Source organism: Pipistrellus kuhlii, unplaced genomic scaffold, assembly GCF_014108245.1.
Source record: "Pipistrellus kuhlii isolate mPipKuh1 unplaced genomic scaffold, mPipKuh1.p scaffold_m20_p_50, whole genome shotgun sequence".
NCBI classification, from domain to species: domain Eukaryota; kingdom Metazoa; phylum Chordata; class Mammalia; order Chiroptera; family Vespertilionidae; genus Pipistrellus; species Pipistrellus kuhlii.
In genome coordinates, this window is record NW_023425552.1 from 2,165,587 (window position 1) to 2,188,169 (window position 22,583).

A 22,583-nucleotide genomic window follows, 5' to 3' on the forward strand; every position below is an offset into this window, starting at 1 on the left:
TCTCTTCCTCTCCCTTCCTCTCTGAAATCAATAAAAAATAAAAAAGTCTAGATCAGAGCTTAGCACGGAAAGGCTCTCTGGGAATTAACTATTATACACTTCAAAGTACACATACTTATGAGTGTATACATTCTTTTACTTACGAGTGTATACATTCCAGTAACACATTAAAGCCAGGCATGTGTACCTACAGTAAAAACGACAAAGACGAGAGGAACAGGGACGCCTCGGACGCCGGGAGAGCGGGGGACACAGGGATGTGACGTCAGGGAAAGTACCTTATTGGCTCCGAACTGCACCCTGGCTTTGCCTTTGACGAGGGTGGCGTTGATCTGCATGATGACGGACTCGATGGAGTAGGCACTGCTCCAGCCCTGCGGGAGGAAAGCGTCACTGAAGGCGTGGGAGAGCCGGCTGCACGCAGGCCGCACTCAGCACCAGAGGAGCACCGAGTGTCTGTGCTTGTGAGGGAAAGAGAAGCTGAGCCTCTGCTAAAAGCTCTTCCATGGCCAGTGTAGCTCAGTGGTTAGAGCATCAGCCTGCGGACTGAGGGGTCCCAGGTTAGATCCTGGCCAAGGGCATGAACCTTGGTTGCGGGCACATCCCTGGTAGGAGGTGGGAAGGAGGCAGCTGATCGATGTTTCTCTCTCACCGATGTTTCTAACTCTCTATCCCTCTCCCTTCCTCTCTGTAAAAAAATCAATTAAAAAAATATTTAAAATCTCACACACATGCGAGAAAAAGCCCAGTTAAATGCCCAACATGAGCAAATGATACCCTTAAATTAACTCACTTCCTGTCTTAGCAGAGATGAGACAGCCAAGTACAATGTTATGTTATGACTTATGTTGCATAGCTTTTTCACCATTAAAAGTGGCTGCTTTGCCAAAGCCGGTGTGGTTCAGTGGATAGAGCGTCGGCCTGCGGACTGAAAGGTCCCGAGTTCGATTCCGGTCAAGGGCATGTACCTTGGTTGAGGGCACATCCCGGTGGGGTATGTGCAAGAGGCAGCTGGTCGATGTTTCTCTCTCATCGACGTTTCTAGCTCTCTATCTCTCCCCCTTCCTCCTCTCCGTGAAATATCAATAATATATATATATAAATTATAAAAGTGGCTGCTTAATATGGTATTAAAATAAAACACTTAAGCCGAAACCAGTCTGGCTCAGTGGATAAAGCGTCTGCCTGAGGACTGAAGGGTCCCAGGTTCAATTCTGGTCAAGGGCATGTACCTTGGTTCCGGGCACATCCTCAGTAGGGGGTGTGCAGGAGACAGCTGATGGATGTTTCTCTCTCTCTCTCTTTTTTTTTTTTTTTTAATATATTTTATTGATTTTACACAGAGAGGAATTGAGAGGGATAGGGAGTTAGAAATGTCGATGAGAGAGAAACAACGACCAGCTGCCTCCTGCACACCCCCCACTAGGGATGTGCCAGCAACCAACGTACATACCCTTGACCGGAATCGAACCCGGGACCTTTCAGTCCGCAGGCCAACGCTCTATCCACTGAGCCAAACCGGTCCCGGCAGATGTTTCTCTCTTATCGACGTTTCTAGCTCTCTATCCCTCTTCCTTCCTCTCTGTGGAAAATCAATAAAATATATATATTTAAAAATAAATAATATAAAATAAAACACTTAAAAATCTTAGCGTCAAGCGGAAACCGGTTTGGCTCAGTGGTAGAGCGTCGGTCTGCGGACTGAAGGGTCCCTGGTTCGATTCCGGTCAAGGGCATGTACGTTAGTTGCGGGCACATCCCCGGTAGCGGGTGTGCAAGAGGCAGCTGGTCGATGTTTCTCTCTTATCGACGTTTCTAGCTCTCTCTCTCTCTCTCTCCCTTCCTCTCTGTAAAATATCAATAAAAAATATATTTTAAAAAATCTTAGCGTTGAGTCTTTCCACTCAGTCTGTCTGACATAATGGCAGCCCGTGGAGGGGAAGCCCAGCACCCTGGGCTAAGGGCCGCGTGGCCAGGGGCTCAGGCCACAGCTCGGCCTCACAGGAAGGGCTGCAGGTCCAATTCCCGGGCAAGGACACACCGGGGGGCAGGCTCAGTCCCCGCCCAGGTCAGGCATGGGCAGCGGGCAACCGATCAATGCGTCTCTCACATCGATGTCTCTCTCTCTCTCAAACCCCCTCCCTTTCCCTCACTCCCTTCCACTCTCTAAAAATCAATGCAAAAAATATCCTCCGGTGAGGATTAACAAAAAAAGAAAAGTCACCTGTTTTGTGAGGAGTTCCATACATAACGCACCACCACCCAGCACGTACCTGAAAGAAAAGAGGAATCACACACAGTTCTTGGGTTCAGCATGCCTCCCTAGTCTGGGTGTACATGGCTAAGGAGACACGCACAGGTGTGAAGACTAGGTCAGCGGGAACACACAGCGGGCAGGGTCACTCGGATCTAATGCCAGCGCCTCTGCAGCCTGGGGACAGGTACTGACAGACCCTCAGCTCTCAGGGAGCAAGAACTCAGCCTCTGTACCCCGAGGAGGGGACGGGAGGGGACGGAGACCCCACTTCCTAGAAGGTATGATGAGCAATGTCGCTGCCACCATCCAGACAGCGAGGCTTTCCCTCCCACACACTCCCCTCTATCCGTGACCGTGAGCAGTTGCGGTCACGGTCAGACGTCTCCACCCTGGTGCCGAGGCCAAGGGGAGCCTGCCCTGTGCCTCCTGCTCTCCTCCGGGCCAGAGCTGCTCTCCTTGATCAAGACCCGTCGCCGAGTCTCGCCTTGCGGCCAAGATCAAGTGCAGATCGAGATCCTTCTGCCTTTTGACACTTTTCCAAACAAAATAACATTGTTCCACCTTTAATGTTATCTTAAACTCGAAAATACGTGAACTACCACGCCTACAAATAAAATCAAGGGGTGATATTAGACAAGTAAAACCGCAGGAATCCCGAAAACCAGAAAACCAGTCGGACCCGAGCAGGTCTGTGTGAGGGCCCAGTCTGAGTGCCTGCTTCGTCCTCGGGGCTGGCCTTCCCGTCCCCTCGGCTCCTCCCGCTCCTCGGCCCAACGACAGGCCGCCCTCCCCGCAAACTGCCAGGACCCTCCGCCTGGGACTGTGGTTCCAGCTAACGGAAGACCTCCCGTGTTTAATGTGACCAGATGTCCCGATTTTTAACAAGTTGTCCCGAGTCCTGCAGCGTTTTAAAAAAGTCCCGATTTTTGGAAAGATTCCTGCGGGACAAATTGTTAAAAATCGGGACTGTCCTGCCCAAAGTGGGACGTCTGGTCACCTTACCCATGTTGCATAAACCAAATCACTTAACCAAGTAAGAAGCCTGACAATTATTCACTTGCAGAGCGGGGCAATAACCCCACTGTGGGAAGAAGAATCCGTAGAGGGAAACTAAGATTTTAAGCTGAAAACGGTCCGTCAGCTCTTGGTGCAGCCAGGCGGGCGGGCATACGTTTAAGCAGCTCCATTATTGCTGACGGGTGGTCAGGCCTGTGGAGGAGGGGGTGTCTGCCGAGACCTGAGGGACAGGAGTCCCTACTTGTGTGTCTGTCTCCACGCCAGGTGGTGAACTAGGTAAGGCCATACATTCCTGGCATTCTTGGCATTTCTCACAACAAAATGTGAAAAATCCATGCGGGTCAAGTTCCTATCAAGTTTCAAAACAGCCAAAACCGGTGTGGCTCAGTGGATAGAGCATCGGCCTGCGAACTGAAGGGTCCCGGGTTCGATTCCGGTCAAGGGCAGGTACCTTGGTTGCGGGCACATCCCCAGTAGGAGGTGTGCAGGAGGCAGCTGATCGATGTTTCTAACTCTCTCTCCCTCTCCCTTCCTCTCTGTAAAAAATCAATAAAATATATTAAAAAAAATTTTTCAAAACGATATGACAAAATATTTTCATAGGTTTATCCTAAACTTGCAGAAGTTTTCCAAATCTTTTCCTCAGCATGTATAGCTGCCCTTATTTTTAATCTCGATGAAACAAGACTGACTTCAGAGGCGATTGAGGTTAAGAGTATATTTACAGCCGGGACTGGTTTGGCTCAGTGGATAGAGTGTCCGCCTGCGGATTGAAAGGTCCCAGGTTCGATTTCGGTCAAGGGCATGTACTTTGGTTGAAGGTACATCCCCAGTAGGGGGTGTGCAAGAGGCAGCTGATCGATGATTCTCTCTCATCGATGTTTCTAGCTCTCTATCCCTCTCTTCCTCTCTGTGAAAAATCAATAAAATATATTAAAAAAAGAAAAAAAAAGAGTATGTTTACACTTGAATCACCATGACCCTCTGACACGGTGATGGTCAGCTGAGCATCTCGGAATTCGCTAAGCTCAGCCGCTCCTCCTTGGAGGGTCCATGGGACACCTCACACCCATCCCAGCTCGCTCTCAGACCCCTCCCACCCCGAAGACATCCGACGGCCAGCCCCCGGGCCGGGAGAGGCCTTGATGGGTCCTGCGAACACAGGCAGGAGGGACTCACTCTGTAATCTGACTTCTCTGGATACTCCATCACAATTCCCATCTTAAAAACATTGGCTTTTCATGGTAAAATGTGTGCAAATAGGGCCATTAAAACTCCCCTGTGCACACACATGGTTGGTTCCGGTGGTTCCCAAACTGTGGTACCCAGACAAGCACCATGAGCTGTGCCTGCGGCCGCTGAGAAACATCACTTCCCGGGCCTCAGCCCCCAACCAGCCCTCGAGAGCTCCCGGCGCACACGATCACAGAAAAGGTCACTTACACTTACCCTCCGGAGAGAACCGGCAACACCACGCGGACGAATGGAGGATCAAACGGGAAGTTATCCTAAAGGGCAAATCAGCCGGTTAGGTCCATTTTCAGAACACCCTCAATACCGTATTTTTTAGTCCATTTGCTATCTGAGGCTGAGTGAGGGTCACGAAGTTAAAATAGTACCAAAAAGAAAATGGAATAAAAGCCAGAGCTCTAGCTGGTGTGGCTCAGTGGATAGAGAGTCAGTCTGCGGATTGAAGGGTCCCTGGTTCAATTCCAGTCGGGGGCACATGCCTGGGTTGTGGGCTCAATCCTCAGTAGGGGGCGTGCCAGGGGCAGCCGATCCATGACTCTCTGTCATCATGGATGTTTCTGAACAGGCCACCATGCAGCAAGCACACGTCTGGGCAGGGCACACTCCCAGGGGATCCCTGAACACGGAGCCCAAGAACCCCCCAACCGTTTTCCCAAGCAACCGGACAAACGCGCATTCCCGCGAGATGCACAGGAGTTTGGTCAGTGTTCTTACCTTAAAAGAGAAGTTAAGCAAAATATATTCTATGCCTTCTTTTTCTTTTAAGATCTGAAGGTCACTGTGCAAAGGACTATCAGGATCCACCCTAAGAATTAGAAAAAAAAGTCAGATTCTTTTCTCACCGACCTCAAAAAGGACCCGGCCCAAGCGCTGACAGAGCCCCAGGGTGAGGTCTGAGCAGACAAGCTCTACAGCTGTTCTGTGGAAAAGCAAATTCTAGAAACCCCAACTCCGAGGGATGAAATGTTCAAAGAGATCACAGCCTGGCCGGTGTGCTCAGGGGTGAAGGATCCACCTATGAACCAGGTCACGGTTGCATTCCGGGTCAGGGCACATGCCCAGGTTGCCGGCTCAATCCCCAATAGGGGGCGTGCAGGAGGCAGCCAATCAGTGATTCTCTCTCATCACTGATGTTTCTAACTCTCTCTCCCTCTCCCTTCCTCTCTGAGATCAATGAAGATATATTTAAAAAGAGAGAGAGCCGAAGCCGGTTTGGCTCAGTGGTAAAGCGTCAGTCTGCGGACTGAAAGGTCCCAGGTTCGATTCCGGTCGAGGGCATGTACCTTGGTTGTGAGCACATCCCCGGTAGAGGGTGTGCAGGAGGCAGCTGGTCGATGTTTCTCTCTCATCGACGTTTCTAGCTCTCTATCTCTCCCCCTTTCTCTCTGTTAAAAATCAATAAAATATATTAAAAAAAACAAAACAAAACAAAAAAAACACCTTTCTAAAAAGAGAGAGACAGACAGACAGACACCCGGTATTCCAGCTCTGGGCGGTGTTGCTCCGTGTTAGAGGGTCGGCCGAGCACTGAAGGCTCCTGGTTCCTTCCCAGTCAAAGGCACATAGCTGGTTGCAGGTCTGATTCCTGGTTGAGGCTCTTAGGGGAGGCAACTAATCCATGTGTTTCTTTCATGTCAATGTCTCTCTTACCCTCTCCCTCCCTCCCTTCCACTCTGTAAAAATTGGTGGAAACGATATCCTCAGGTGAGGACTAAAAACTACAAAAAAAAATGCATAATATTCTCAAGCGATTCAAAGTCAGCAGTCATTCTAGAGAAGATGGTCATGTCATCTACCTAATAAAAAGAGTAAATGCTAATTGACTGTATCTTCACAACACTCACCAGCCAATCAGGCACGAGTATGCAAATTAACCCAATAAAGATGGCAGGTTCTTTTGCACACACAGGTGCTGAGCAGCTGGGGGCAGGATGCCTGTGTTGCTACAGGCATTCTGCACCACCCCGGCTGCTCCGGGCCTCTGGGCAGCGTGGGAAGGCGGAAAGGCGGCTCTGGCTGAAGCGAAGGTGCTGCCGGCAGCCAGGGAAAAGGGCGGGCCATTCTTGCACGAATCTTCGTGCATGGGGCCTCCAGGATGCACAAAATTTTCCCAAGGACTCAAAAAAAACGTCATCTCCTTTCGTAAAACTGCATTATTAGACGAGGGTTCACGAAGATATATTTACCGTGGATGAGACCAGAGAACACAAAGCCCTGACAAAATCTAACTGCCTGTTCGGGTCTCACCACATCCCTCCCTTCACAAACAAGCTGCCACCACGGTCCCCCTCGCCCGGTTATTCAATCCACTCGTGTCCATAGTCCCTGCCTCCCCTCCTCCAGGAGCCACTTCCCCACAGCCGCCCCTTCCCTCCCCGCTTCTCGCCTCACGGTCACTAAGCCCCAAAGCCGCTCATCCTGACACCGCAGAGCGACTCGGGAGCTGCAGTGCCAGGAGAACTCCGTGCTCACGGCACCAGAGGGCGCTCTCCGTGCGGGTGTGCTGCCCGCCGTCACCGCGAGAGGGCGAGCAGGAAGCCACTTACTTCTGAAGCTTCACGTGCCAGTCGTACAAGCTGTCATTGATGAGCTCCACGGAGTAGAACCCTGCGGAGATCAGCGTGTCAGTGGCTCTTCACTGGTGGGTGACTGTCACTCCAGTGAAGTATGGACACTAACAGCCCCAAAGCTAGGAATGTTGCCACTGAAAGTGCGACAGAGCTATGTGGTAATGCTTTTGTTATGAGAGCCGAGTACCGCATGCCCATCCCAGGCCCTTGGAGCCATCAACAACAAGAAGCTTCTGTAACGAGGTGAGAAATTATGTTTCATGAACTGTGAGTGGTAGAAAGAAATCACGTGAAATCCTACGCACCTTTCTTCACACACACGCACACATTTCTATAAAAATGGGTGACCCCGCCAAAACCGGTGTGGCTCAGTGGTAGAGCGTCTGCCTGCGGCCTGAAAGGTCCCAGGTTTGATTCCGGTCAAGGGCATGTACCTTGGTTGCGGGCACATCCCTGGTAGGGGGTGTGCAAAAGGCAGCTGGTCGATGTTTCTCTCTCATCGACGTTTCTAGCTCTCTATCCCTCTCCCTTCCTCTCTGTAAAATATCAATAAAATATTTTTAAAAATGGGTGACCCCGCCAAAACCGGTGTGGCTCAGTGGACAGAACATCAGTCGGTGGACTGAAAGGTCCCAGGTTCAATTCCGGTCAAGGGCATGTACCTTGGTTGCAGGCACATCCCCAATGGGATGTGTACAAGAGGCAGCTAATGGATGTTTCTCTCTCATTGATGTTTCTATCTATCCCTCTCTGTAAAAAAAAATCAATAATATATACATACATACATACATATATATATATATATATATATATATATATATATATATATATTTTTTTTTTTTTAATGGGCACCCCCTATATATATATATATATAGTTTCATCTCCTTTCCTGGAGCATCTGTCCTACTTAGTATACAGAAACCTATTGTCAATTTCTTACTATTTCTTAGCGTAATTTACCCAATTCCACCCTACATCTGATTAGTTTTTTTATGTTCTGTTACTCCAAACAGTGCTGGAGAAACAAGTTATTTAACATTTAAAGACAAGCCATTACTCAAACATTTAACTGCATGCTTAAGAGGTTTCTACAGATAAACTTCTAGACACGCTGCTCAGAACAGAACGGAGTGCAGTTTAAAACTATGGACCGGCCCTGGCCGGTAGCTCAGTTGGTTAGGGGAACCCAATAAGCTAAGGTTGTGGGTTCGAGCCCCAGTCGGGGCCCATACAAGAATCAATGAATAAATGCATCAGTAAGTATCACAGCGAACTGATGTTTGTTTCTCTCTCTCCATAAATAAAACTTAGGAATTGTTTGCTTCTGGAATGTTCCATTTGATATTTTCGGACTCCCACTGACCGTGGGTAACTGAAACCATGGATAAGGGTGGGGGTGCTGTACACTCACCCTATTTCACCCACATCTTTTTTTTTTTTTTAAATATGATATATTTTATTGATTTTTCACAGAGAGGAAGAGAGAGGGATAGAGAGTCAGAAACATCGATGAGAGAGAACCATCGATCAGCTGCCTCTTGCACACCCCCTACTGGGGATGTGCCCGCAACCAAGGTCCATGCCCTTGACCGGAATCGAACCCGGGACCTTTCAGTCCGCAGGTCGACACTCTATCCACTGAGCCAAACCGGTCCCAGCTCACCCACATCTTTTGATAACTCGGTCACATTTATGTTGCACATCCCTCCCATGAAGTCAGTAAATAGTTCCGGTTCTGTCCAACCACGAGAAGCAGCTGGACTGACACTGGAAAGGCGCAGACGACCGACCCGGGCCGCGGGCTCACCTGCTTTGTAGCTCTGCGAGCGGTAGATGTCCCTGAGCTCCTTCATCAGCCGGTCTGAAGCCTGCACCGACCCGGACACGGCGCCCTGCAACACAGCCGGGACCGCGGTCAGACAGCCGGGCCCCGGGTGTCTGAGCCGGAATGCCCGTGTCCCGTGACACTTCAAACGTGGACCACCACTTTCATGTTAAGAAGCCAAAAAAGTTAACACGTTAAGTCAAAGCTTATGAGGGACAAGCCTGGTTCAGGTACTGCTTCTTCCCGTCTGCAAACAAGTCCAGCCAGGGTGTCTGGTCGCCACAGCCCTGCCACATCTGGGACTCACTTTTGTCTCTTCCAGATCCCACCCTTTTCCCCCACCTGTGTGTAAGGGTTTATTTTGTAGCTTTCCATTCGCAGCAAAATCAAGAGGAAGACACAGCCGAAACCGGTTTGGCTCAGTGGATAGAGCATTGGTCTGCAAACTGAAAGGTCCCAGGTTCGATTCCGGTCAAGGGCACGTACATTGGTTGCGGGCACATCCCCGGTAGGGGGTGTGCAAGAGGCAGCTGGTCAATGTCTCTCTGTCATCGATGTTTCTATCGGGTCTAGTAATAATTTATGTCGTTTTTAAACATTCGTTTAAAATCTTGCTTGGCGTTGACTTGTATTGACATAACCTTCAAACACGTGGTATCTACAGAACGTGTGAAGTGCAATTAACGAGTTTTGCTTGAAAAAGTTTGAGTTTGGTTTGGTTTTTGTTCCAAAACTAGGGCTAAGAAGATGGCGGATGAAGAGCATATTCGGCACTGCATGCTTTACGAGTTCCAATTAGGAAGAAAAGCAAGTGAGGCTGCAAAAAACATCTGTAGTGCTCTTGGTCAAGATGCAGTTAGCGCCAGAAAATGCCAGCGTTGGTTTGAGAAATTTCGCGAGGGAAATTTTTCGTTAGATGACAAGAGTGGTCGAGGCCGTGTGTCCAATTTTGATCAAGAAGCTCTTCAAGCTCTTTTGGTGCAAAATCCTCAAATTACCCAACAAGAGCTTGCGACAACTTTAAATTGTTCACAAAAACAATTTCCAATCAATTGCGTGCACTTGGCAAAGTCCAAAAGTTTGGAAAATGGGTTCCTCATGAGTTGACCGACAACAACCGTAATCTAAGAGTCACAATTTGCAGTTCGCTCCTCTCTCGTCAAAACCGTTTGCCGTTTTTAGAGCAAATTGTTGCTGGAGATGAAAAATGTGTGCTGTATGTTAATTTGAAAAGGCGGTCTCAATGGTTGGACAAAAATGAGGCTCCGCAGCCCACGCCAAAACCTGACTTGCATGCAAAAAAAGTGATGTTGTGTGTTTGGTGGAATTTTAAAGGAATTCTTCATTATGAACTTTTACCATCTAACCAAACCATTACAAGTGCAGTGTATAGTGCCCAATTGGAAAGGTTAGCCCAAGCTTTAAGAGAAAAAGAACCCGCGCTGATTAATCGGAAGGGTGTAATTCTTCACCACGATAACGCACGACCGCATACTGCAAGAATCACTGCTGAAAAACTGCGCCAGTTGGAATGGGAAGTTCTCCCTCAACCTGCATATTCTCCTGATATTGCCCCTTCCGATTACCATTTGTTTCGTTCTTTGCAAAACTTTCTTCTTGGAAAAAAATTTAATAATGAAGAATGCCTCAAAAATGCATTGACCGAATTTTTTGCATCAAAATCACAAGAATTTTACAACAGAGGGATTAAAATGCTTCCTGAGCGTTGGGCACAAGTAGTAGAAAACAACGGCAACTATATTGTTGATTAAATTTTGTTGTATTGTTTAAATAAATTCGATTTAAAAAAGTATTAGAAAACGACATTAATTATTACTAGACCTAATAGCTCTCTATCCCCCTCCCTTCCTCTCTGTAAAAAAATCAATAAATTAAGAAAAAAAAAAGAGGAAGACACAGCTTTCCCACAGGGTGTCTCACAAGCACAGTCTCCCTCACCCGAGGGCACGTGTCCTATGACTGATGAGCCTGCAGCAAGGGACTACCCAGAGCCCCCTCGACCTCCCACGGCCCACGTGACCCCCAGGCTCATCGGTGTGGCACTCTATGCCTTACCACATGTGTCAAACACAAGGCCCGCGGGCCAAATCCGTCCTGCCAGGCCTTGCAATGTGGCCCGCACCGCGCTGTCATCACTGCACTCCGCTGCGTTTCCATCACAATGACAGTTTATGACTGTTCAGTAAACCATTCGGCCCGCGATTTAGGCTGGATTTTAGATTTTGGCCCCTTCTCTGATTGAGTTCGACACCCCTACCTTAGACACATGTATGAGGACACGCATCCCTCGTTAGGGCATAGAATGCTGCATCTCGATGCTCTAAAAAAGATGGGCCCATTGAACTGACACAGTAGGTAAGGCCGCGAGGAGATGGGCCACCCGTTCCCACAGCTGTGTCTCCTGGCATGAGAACTCATCATGTCCGAGACACAGCCGAAAGCACAGCGGCCTCAGGCCTCACGGGGCTGGGAAGTAGCTCTCATGAGGGCAGTAGGTGGTGTTCAGACAGAAACCCTCCTCTCACGTGATGTTGTCCTACTCTGTCTGGCATTTATGGGCGGGACTCGTTCCTCTTCTGAGAATCACCCAGAAGGCTCCCCAGGGCCCCCTTGCATGTGGAGTCAAGGGAACTGAAGCCATAAGGCTAAGGTGACCAGACGTCCCGCTTTTGGAATCTTTCCAAAAATCAGGACTTTTTAAAAATGCCACAGGACGTGGGACAAATTGTTAAAAGTCAGAACTGTCTCGCCAAAAGCGGGATGTCTGGTCACCTTACATAAGGTGCTCCTGTCATCAGAGCACACCTTTCACACACCCGCTGCTGCACCCAAAGGCGTGACAGCAAAGACCAAATGGCGTTTGGTCCCACCAGGGCAGCGCCTCCTGGAGGAGGAGGACTGAGCTGCACGTGAGGAGACAGAATTAACACGCAGCCGTGAGAAAACGGCAGAGGCGGACTGGGATGCTGGGGGGAAAAGGCAGAGGAACAGGGCGAGATGGCGATCAGCAGACGAGAAAGTGAACCGCCGATAAAAAACCCGCGGCACCAAGGCCCAGCCTGAGCCCCACGGCGGCTGGAGGGCCGCTGAGCTGGCGCTGGGTGAAGGGCCCGTGTCCACGTGATCGCCTACAACGAGCTACGTAGCCCTAAGCCCCCGTCCCAGAATGTTACACATACATTGAGATGGTCTTGCCTTTGAGTCTTCCTAATCTTCTCCAGTATCGCCAAGTTCTCCTTCTCGATTCCTTCGTCTTCCGACTTCTTCCCGCTGACAGGCTCCTCCTCCTTCATCTCGTAGTGGTCCAGGTCCTCGATGTCCTGCAAACAGCAGACGCGTGAGTGCTCCCGCTCTGGCCCGAGGCCGAGGACTCCTGACTGGAGGGAGGAGAGAGCCCCGTGTGTCCTACAGGACGGGGTAAGGGGCCTTCATTCACACCCATGCAAAGGCTGTCTGCTCACAGCTCCCACTCTGCTATAAAACTAGAATCTGAGAAAGGCATCTTTAATACCTGTTACCAAAGAAGCCATCTTTTCAGTCTCCTACGAAGAGATTTGAAATAGTTTAACATCGAGACATCAAGAATCTTGTGTTTGCCCTGGCCGGTGTGGCTCAGTGGATAGAGCATTGGCCTGTGGATTGAAAGATCTCGGGTTCGATTCCGGCCAAGGGCACATGCCTGGGTTACGGGCTCGATTCCCAGTGTAAGAGGCAGCCAATCAGTGATTCCCTCTTATCATTGATCATTGATGTTACTCTCTCCCCCCCTTCCTCTCTAAAAAATCAATAAAATATAATTTTAGTGCTAAATATTAAGAGCTCTTTTTCCCAGAAAACCAAATCTGCGACATCAGGAAGCAATTTATTCAAAAGCACACATTAGAGGTAAAAGCCAGATTTTATATACAATTAAAGCCATCAATTATATTCAATTCCAGGAACAGTGTGCTCTTCATTATTCCCCACTAACACTGGTGTGTAAGGAGATTAGAGGAATCACTAAGATTTTCCGTCACGAAGATATCCACACCATGTTCTCCTGTAAGACACCCACCTCCGCCATCTCCTCCTCGTCTTCCTCTTCCGACGTCACTTCCTCTGTGGTTCCATTCTGCAAAGGAAGGAGAAGGTGCCAGGCCAGCGGGCAGCACACCCTGGGCACTGGGAGATGCCAGGGGCCTGACTGTCCCTCTCCTGCCCCGACTCCAGAGGACCGGTGACAGGTGACAGGGACACAGCTACTGAACTCCAGCTCTGATTGGACAAACGCCTACCAGCTTTTTAAAAGAAACGCCACAGGATGCGGGACAAATTGTTAAAAATCGGGACTGTCCCGCCAAAAGCGGGACGTCTGATCACCTTAGCTTCAATCTCTCCTACAAGCTGTCACCAGCAAGAACTCCCTATCAACCCTCAGTATCTCCCCAAAAGATGAATGAGGAGAGGAAGGACAAAGCTATACATGAACGAGCAACACAGACTGGATAGATACTTGAGAAAAGTCTTTAAAAAGAACAAGACCAGGCACATCCCCAGTATGGGGTGTGCAGGAGGCACCTGATCGATGATTCTCTCTCATCGATGTTTCTAACTCTCTATCCCTCTCTCTTCCTCTCTGTAGAAAATCAATAAAATACATTAAAAAAAAAAGAAAAAGAAAAAAAGAACAAGACCAAATAAACTGTTATTTAAAAATATATTTTTATTGGTTTCAGAGAGGAAAAAAGAGGCAGAGAGAGAAACTTCCATGATGAGAAAGAATCATGGATCTGCTGCCTCCTGCCCGCCCTCCACTGGGGATCAAGCCTACAACCCAGGCGTGTGCCCTGACCGGAATCAAACCTGGGACCCTTCAGTTCAAAGGCTGACGCTCTATCCACTGAGCAACACCAGCCAGGGCAATAAATTGTTTTTAAACATAGGTATTAAAGGGACAATTGAGGTGCTAGAGGGAGGACAAGACGCTTGCACATAAACTACGGGTAACACCCAGAAGCAGAATGAACGCTGTGAGTAGGAACAGTCATCTCAGAATGTGTGGGTCTCCTGTGGAGAAGACCCCATGAGCCACAAGTCCCAGCCCTCACCCCTTCCTCAGGCTTCCCACAATCCACTGGTCTTTGAGTGAACCACTGACGTGGTGAGAGTGACACTGGCCAGTTCCCAGCTTAATCCTCAAAGGGCCTGGCAGCTTCCAGATCGGAAGACAAAACTAAGGATCCTATCAGCTTCCTGAAGAAAGAGGAGGGCAGGGCGATGGGGAGGGGAGGGCAGGGTGATAGGGAGGGTGGGGTGATGGGGAGGGCAGGGCGATGGGGAGGGGAGGGCAGGGTGATGGGGAGGGCGGGGTGATGGGGAGGGCAGGGCGATGGGGAGGGGAGGGCAGGGCGATGGGGAGGGCAGGGCGATGGGGAGGGCAGGGCCTCGTGGAGAAAAGGCAGGCAGCAGGCGGCAGGCATAGGGAGAAGCCCTGTGGGCACGCAGGGCAGTGTGCCCAGAGGGCCCCGGCCCCGGCCCCGGCCCCAGCCCGGGGCTGACTGCACAAGAGGCAGCAGCCTGTCAGGTAAGGCAAGCCCGCCCACCCCGTCAAGAGGCGGAGAGTACATTATTTAAGCCATCCAGTCCTGGGGTAACTGGATCAGCAGCACATACCCAAAACAAAACTTAAAGTTACGCTGTCCTAATAAAGTCCTAAATGCTGGGAGATGAGAACATTTCCTAGCATTTGAAATTAAGACGGAGAGAGAGAACAGAGGCACAGTATCCGAGACAGAGATTCAAGCAGAGTCTCCGATCCCCGGAGCAGGCGTTTCCACAGGAAGAGAGAACGGGAGGAGAGAGGAGCCGAAGGGAGCGCACACCCACCACGGAGACGACGTGAGCCCATCGGAAAAGGCCCCTCCGGGAGCAGGGAGGAAGATCTGCTAAGCCCACGCTGAGCTCCCGCGGAGATGGGAAGGTTCAGAGGGCACAGGCTTGCCTGCACGCTGGCTGAGTTAACACCCAGGACAGCATTTCCAGCCAGAGCCCCACATCCAGCCCAACCCCCAACCCATGTGAGACCGACTAAGCCGTTCACACTGACGGGCACTTACACGTCCCGCACATGCCCTACAGCACTAACCTTGTAGCCTTCAGAGCCCCCAACACTAAGGTGACCAGGCAGTACAGTCCCGATTTTTAACAATTTGTCCCACATCCTGCGGCCTTTTAAAAAAGTCCTGATTTTTAGTGCTCTCCGTGCAAATCATCGCGGGCTCCACCAGATCTCCTATGAAGCCAAATGCTCCAGGCTAGCTTGGCCAGGCCCACTCAGTGGCTGCGGTGGGCCCATTTGGCGACCTAGGCCGTCTCGGTGCCCCGCCTCTCCCCTCATTGGCCAATTTGGTGTTCCGGGCGGCTTCTAGCCGGGGTGCCAGGCTCGAAAAAAGTCCTGATTTTTTTTTATTTTTTTATTTTTGCCAAAACCAGTGTGGCTCAGTGGATAGAGCATCGGCCTGCGGACTGAATGGTCCCAGGTTCAATTCTGGTCAAGGGCATGTACCTTGGCTGCGGGCACATCCCCACTGGGGGGTGTGCAAGAGGCAGCTGATCGATGTTTCTCTCTCATCAATGTTTCTAACTATATCCCTCTCTCTTTCTCTCTGTAAAAAATCAATAAAATATATATATTTTAAAATAAATAAAAATAAAAAAGTCCAGATTTTTTGAAAAATCTTTTAAATATTCTGGACTTTTTTAAAATGCGGCTGGACACGGAACAAATTGTTAAAAAGCGGGACTGTCTGGCCAAAAGCGGGACGTCTGGTCACGTTATCCAACACTGCCCCCTGGAGGAAGGGAAGTGGCTGCACACAGGGCTGGGGGAAGAAATACAGTTCCTGAGCAGCAGAACCGAGCGTGAAACGAAGGTGCCTCCCACCCTTCCCAGGTTTCCGAGGTGCACTCAGGCAAAGGGGAACGGCGAGCCCAGAAAGGTGGCCCCAGGTCAGGGACAGACCCACGCGAGCAGAGGAGACAAGAGCAGGTCAGACGCAGCTGTCCCGCCAGCTCAGAGAGCCACCCCCAAGAAGGGCAGAACCAAAGGCTCCGAAGCGAGGGCGCTCACAAAGGTGGAGAGAACAGCCAAAGCCAGTTTGGCTCAGTGGATAGAGCGTCGGCCTGCGAACTGAAGGGTCCCGGGTTCGATTCCGGTCAAGGGCATGTACCTTGGTTGTGGGCACATACCCAGTGGGGAGTGTGCAAGAGGCAGCTGATCGATGATTCTCTCTCATTGATGTTTCTAACTCTATCCCTCTCTCTTCCTCTCTGTAAAAAATCAATGAAAATATATTAAAAAAAAAAAAAAAAAGTGCAGAGGACACGGAGAATTATCATCCTCGGGAGGCATCCTGTCATCCCAGACTCCCTAGGGCACGGCGCGGAGGAGACACAGCTGGGGATGCGTGAGGGAACCGGGCTTGCAGGCGAGGAAGTGAGTCAGCACAAGCCACAACCGAGGAAGCGAGAGCAGGTATGGAACCGGAACAACAAGGGTGAGCGTGGGAGGGGCCGGGTCTCTGTCTGTCACAGCGAATTCACTCCAAAAAGTGAAAAGCATGGTGCGGACAGCAAAGCAAACAAAGCCCTGACCGGTGTGGCTCAGTGGATAGAGCGTCGGCCTGCAGACTGAAGGGTCCTGGGTTCGATTCCGGTCAAGGGCATGTACCTTGGTTGCGGGCACATCCCCAATAGAGGGCGCGCAGGAGGCAGCTAATGGATGATTCTCTCTCATCGATGTTTCTAACTCTATCCCTTTCCCTTCCTCTCTGTAAAAAAATAATAAAAAATATATTTTTTTAAAAAGTGAAAAGAGTGGTGGCTCCAGTGAAGCATCCAACAGCAGCACCAACCCTGACACGCTGCACGCTAAGCGAGGAAAGCACCCTAGCTTCGCTTGGCCTGAGCCCACTCCTCGGCGCGGGGCCCAGGAAGGCTTCCGTACCTGGCCCGTGGGCAGCGGCTGGTCGAGCAGCTCCACATCCAGGTGCTTGGGAAGGTCGTGCAACCTGCAGAGCTCACAGATCAGCCACTTCAGCTGCTGGCGGAGCTGCAAAACAGTCAGAGAAACGGCGTCAGAGGCCTCAGCCGACACAGTCACGCTAACTGTAACCAGCCTGGCAGGAAGGGAAAGGTGCTGCTGCCCAGGCAGCCCGGATGGAATGACCTGGTGAGTCCCGAGGGCCGAGTGCAGCCCTACAGAGGGCCCAGCAACATGCCGGCAACAAGAGGAGAGGAAGAGCCCTGACCAGTGTGGCTCAGTGGATGGAGCGTCGGCCTGCGAACTTACGGGTCCGGGTTCAATTCCGGTCAAGGGCATGTACCTTGGTTGGGGGCAAATCTCCAGGTGGAGGTGTGCAAGAGGCAGCTGATGGATGTTTCTCTCTCATCGATGTTTCTGACTCTCTCTCCCTCTCCCTTCCTCTCTGTAAATAATCAATAAAATATATATATATATATTTTAAAATATATATTTAAAAATATATATTTTATTGATTTTTTACAGAGAGGAAGGGAGAGGGATAGAGAGCTAGAAACATCAATGAGAGAGAAACATTGACCAGCTAACTCCCGCACACCCCCCACCAAGGATGTGCTCGCAACCAAGGTACATGCCCTTGACCGGAATCGAACCTGGGACCTTCCAGTCCGCAGGCCAGCGCTCTATCCACTGAGCCACACCGGTTCCGGCAAAATATATTTTTAAAAAGCATAAGCTTTTCTACATTCTGCGACTAAGGAAAGCGTGTAAACTGGCAGACAGGCTTCTCACGGTGCTGCACACAACAGCGGCCGGCTGGACACTGTCACCACATGAGGTCTGCTGAAACCACACTCAGCACGTTGCTCTAATGGGCCTGCGCGGTCTCGCCGTCACCGGTGCACAGCGGAGGGAGGTGTTTCCGCAGGAACACTGACAGCTCCGCTGCAGCGGGTCAGTCTTAGCACCGGAAAGGGAGGCGGCCCCGGTTGGGCAACTAAAGGTAAGAACATGGATGCCAGGAGAGGCAGGCTGGCCGTGATGAGGAGGGGATGGAGCCAGGAAAGACGCTGACTCTGTCACCGACTGGGCTCTGTGTGAGCATTTCTGAGGGGGTGCAACACGTACACCCTCCGGTCTAGAAAAGGCGGCTGCAGGGAGCTGCCTCTACTGGTCCTGCCGCTCCTGACCATCCTGCGGCCCCACCCCATCCTCCTGCCCGTCCTGCAGCCCCCACCCCATCCTCAGCCCCTGCCCATCCTCCTGCCCGTCCTGCGGCCCCTGCCAACCCTCCTTCCCCTTCCTGCGGCCCCCGCGGCAGGTGCAATGCGCCCCCTTCGCTAGCCTCTCACCTCCACCTCCGGCTCTGCAGACCAGCCTTCACTTTCCAAATCCCTTAAAACTGACCTTATGCTCTTTTTTTTAATTTTTAATTTTTATTTTATTTTATTGATATTTTACAGAGAGGGAGAGAGAGAAATAGAGAGCTAGAAACGTCGATGAGAGAGAAACATCGACCAGCTGCCTCTTGCACACCCCCTACCGAGGATGTGCCCGCAACTAATGTACATGCCCTTGACCGGAATCGAACCCGGGACCTTTCAGACCGCAGACCGATGCTCTACCACTGAGCCAAACCGGTTTCGGCTGACGTTATCCTCTTAATTTTAGGAATAAACGTGTTTAAAGCAAAAGTAACTTATTTTGACAATAATCTGAGGTAAGACTCTAATTTCCAAAATGGTCATATCTCCCAATACTATTAATAGAATAATTGATCCTCTCCTTTTTGAGTGCTTTAACTCAATTTCACTTGCTCTAAATTCTCAATTACATGACTCGTTCTAAATTCCCAGCCTTTACCCACCCAAGCCAGTGTCAGGACATGGTATCCTATGTAAAACCTACTTGAACAAGTCTCATTTCATTACTTTTTCTACAACTTCATTATTATTTTCACTCTTCAAAACAGACTTTAGATTCATTTTGTCAAGTTCCAAAAAGAAGTCTGATTTTTTTTTTTTTTTTACTGGAATTGTATTCAATTTATAAGTTAACATAAAGCTATGAAGATAATTAACATGTTTAATTACCCGGGAACACACTGTCTTCCATCTACTCAGCAAATTATTATAGTTTTCTTGATATAGCTAAGTTTATTCATAGGTAGTTTTTCTTTTTTAATTTAATTGTAATTGCTAACAAAATACTTTTCTCCTATATTTTCTCTCTGATTATGGCTGATATTTGGGAGAACCACTGATTTTTATATAACAGTACTTTTTAAAAAATATGTATATATATATTTTATTGATTTTTTACAGAGAGGAAGGGAGAGGGATAGAGAGCTAGAAACATCGATGAGAAACATTGATCAGCTGCCTCCTGCACGCCCCCCCCTGGGGATGTGCCCGCAACCAAGGTACATGCCCTTGACTGGAATCGAACCTGGGACCCTTGAGTCCACAGGCCGATGCTCTATCCACTTAGCCAAACTGGTCAGGGAAATAACAGCACTTTTAACCAGTAATCTTAAAACTGTTTTCTCAGTGGATTCCTTTGGATTTTTTTTAGATATATAATCTCATGTGTCCTGTAAAGAATGACTGATATTTCCTATAAGGACTTTATGACATCATGGAAAAATACAATAATAATATTATTAACTTTAAAAAATGGTATAAAACTAGGTAGACTATGACCTCAACTATTTAAACATGTATATGTATTTTATTACAAGGGAGAAAAACGGAAAGGAAAAAAATAAAACACATCATGTCAACAATGGTTACAGCAGGCAGATAAATTACAAAGATTTTTATGTTCCCTTTAAATTGTACTAGTTCTCTCACAAAAGTTATTCATCAGTTTTATTAAAAAAGGACAATAGGCTGAAACCGGTTTGGCTCAGTGGATAGAGCGTCAGCCTGCGGACTGAAAGGTCCAGGGTTTGATTCCGGTCAAGGGCACATCCCCAGGTGGAGGTGTGCAGGAGGCAGCTGATCGATGTTTCTCTCTCACTGATGTTTCTAACTCTCTAGCCCTCTCTCTTCCTCTTTGTAAAAAATCAATATATATCTATATATCTATATATATATCTATATATATAGATATATATATATTTTTTTGTTTTTGTTTTTAAGGACAACGGGTTTTTAATTTTTGTGTGAAATGGGAAGTTGCATTTCTCTCTACACAAAAACTTTTCATTTATGTCCCTCTGGCTTTTACCGCAGTTACAGACTCTTGACAGAAAAAGCAGTTCCCTAAGGTTCATAAAGAAAGCGAGAAAGGAGCAGGATGGATTTTCTTACCGAACCGTTGCTCTTAGAATCTTCTAGACGTTCCAGAACTGATGTCAGGTTGGGGTCATCAGAGTCCACGAACCATATTGGTGAGGAAGCTGGGTATGATTCCTGTTAGAGACACGCCAGGTTACACGCTTGTCACAGCCTGACCTGGACCTGAACTTAAACTAAGGTGACCAGACGTCCCGATTTAATAAAAATCGGGACTGTCCCGCCAAAAGCGGGACATCTGGTCATCTTAACTTAAACAGGCCGCTCAGTGGTCAGGCCAACAGACGTCAGTGAATACAGCTGGGAAGCCGGTCAGGCACAGCCAGGGTTTCAGGCTCAGTTCCCGGGGGCGGAAGAGAGGGGGGTATAGGGGACAGGAGGCAGCCAATCAATGATTCTCTCATCATTGTTTTTAACCCTCCCTCCCTTTTCCTTCCTCTCTGAAATCAATAAAAATATATTTTAAAAAATTATATATTTTTGACATCATGGAAAAATACAATAATAATATTATTAACTTATTATTAATAATAATATTAATAATATTATTAACTATATTATTATATAATAATATTATTAATAATATTAATAATAATATTATTAACTTTTAAGAAAAGCAATACATTAAAATCCATGTGTGGAAAACCAATTTCTCTTAATGGATTTTAATTAATTTTTTTATTCTTCCGGAGAGCAGCTATGGGGCCATGACTGTCACACTCTGCTGCTCCCTGAACGTGGAGTGGAGAATGGTGTGAACTCACAGAACCGTAATGAAATTCCAAAGGCTCTGCCAACACGGAGAAGGAAGCTGCGAGAAGACGGGGAGGAACCCTCCTGCTCACCGCCCGACAGGTGAACAGCTCAGTGTCCAGCGGCAGACCCACGGCGCAGTGACCACACTAAGGAGCGTGAAGAACCCTGCGCAGCACGTGGCGTCCCATCAGAGCATCCACGCGGGGCATCCATGCGGGGCCCCGACGGAGGCTGGGAGGCCCCCGGATGCTCAGGACCCAGGCAGCTCCCCGCGCTCAGCCTTCCCTCCCCCAGGACTCGGAGGAGACAGCACAGACCCCGCGCCACAGCCTTGGGAGGGGCTCTCGGGTGATGCTTTACTTCCGGTGGTGTGGTCCCCATTTGCCTCCCACCCCTCGACCAGCTGACCCTTATCTCACTCCGTCCGTCCGTCCCCAGGTCTCAGTTCAACAACAAAGTCACGTTGTTAAGGGACACACCATTCATAACATGGACACCTACGTCTCCTCCTCACAACCTGTTCCTTCCAAGGAGGGCACGGGGGTGAGGGAGGCGAGAACTAGGATCCGACTTGGCATCACTAGCTGGTTGGATGAACGAACACACGGACTCCTCCGCCTGAAGGCACTGAGGTGCTGTCTTTCCCAGCGGTTCCCGGAAGCTGCTTCAGAGGCGCCCGCCAGGACCGGCCAGAGAGAGGGTCCTGGCTCTGTGGTCAGGCTTCGTTCACTATGTCCTTTGTACAACCCACCCGGGCTACTTCTTATCCGTGTCAAGACTAGGAACACATAAAACTGACAGCCCTAACTTAGTGCCCATGAAAAATCAGTCAAGCAGTCCATGGATAAACACAGAATATGCAAATTGACCGTAACTCCGTGACAAAGGTGGAAGTGCCTACATCCAATCAGGAGGTAATATGCAAATTGACACAACAAGGCGAGGCAGAAGGCGGCTGGAAAGCCTATTCTTGCACGAATATTCATGCCTCGGGCCTTTAGTTTTCAAAACACAGTGCTCTTCAGCCACAAATGGCGCCTTCACTTTTGTGTTTGTAGAGAACACTGTCATCGCCACAGGGCTTGTGTGGGGCAAGAAAAATGGTCTGTTTCATCGAAAAACGCAGACGTGATTTGCTTCAGGTCCCAGCTACTGAGCATAAACCTTTTCTCTACCATACACTCCAAGCTCTAACCGTTTAAAGTTTAGTATCTGACTCCTGGGGGAAGGGAGGCTTTTGGTGGCAATGAACAGAAATTTAATTGAGGAGAAAAAGTTCCACCACAGCGGTCTGGCGAACGGCCACTCATGCAGAAAAGCGATGATGTTCGCTACACCTTTACGAAGCTCGAGGGTTTGTTTACTAGCTAGTTCACGTCCGGGGAAGGAGGGTCTCTCTAAACAATTCCCTGCCAACAGTTCCCAGATGCGAGAATCCGTAAAGGAGTATCATCGGAAAACCCTGCATCGGCTCCAACAAGGCTGCCCAGGTCCGTCAACACCTGCTGGGCCTCGAGGTGTGAGCGTAACAGCTGGCCCTCAGCACGGCCTGGAAATGGATGTTTAC

At 49.2% G+C, this 22,583-nt stretch overlaps 1 protein-coding gene across 2 annotated transcripts in view; it reads right to left on the reverse strand.

The window, feature by feature from the left end:
* UBE2Q2 (ubiquitin conjugating enzyme E2 Q2) overlaps nt 1-22,583 on the reverse strand; it is a 32,305-nt gene that overhangs the window by 4,153 nt on the left and 5,569 nt on the right. Inside the window, exons 2-11 of one of the 2 annotated variants that reach the window (XM_036415589.2) lie at nt 20,276-20,377; nt 16,926-17,030; nt 12,996-13,052; nt 12,121-12,261; nt 8,903-8,987; nt 7,072-7,132; nt 5,240-5,330; nt 4,724-4,782; nt 2,225-2,273; nt 279-374 (exon numbers count right to left, since the gene is read on the reverse strand). In XM_036415589.2, coding sequence (XP_036271482.1) covers nt 279-374; nt 2,225-2,273; nt 4,724-4,782; nt 5,240-5,330; nt 7,072-7,132; nt 8,903-8,987; nt 12,121-12,261; nt 12,996-13,052; nt 16,926-17,030; nt 20,276-20,377 — 846 coding nt within the window. The remainder of the gene's footprint in view (nt 1-278; nt 375-2,224; nt 2,274-4,723; nt 4,783-5,239; nt 5,331-7,071; nt 7,133-8,902; nt 8,988-12,120; nt 12,262-12,995; nt 13,053-16,925; nt 17,031-20,275; nt 20,378-22,583) is intronic. The other variant, XR_004984001.2, reaches the window with a different exon arrangement.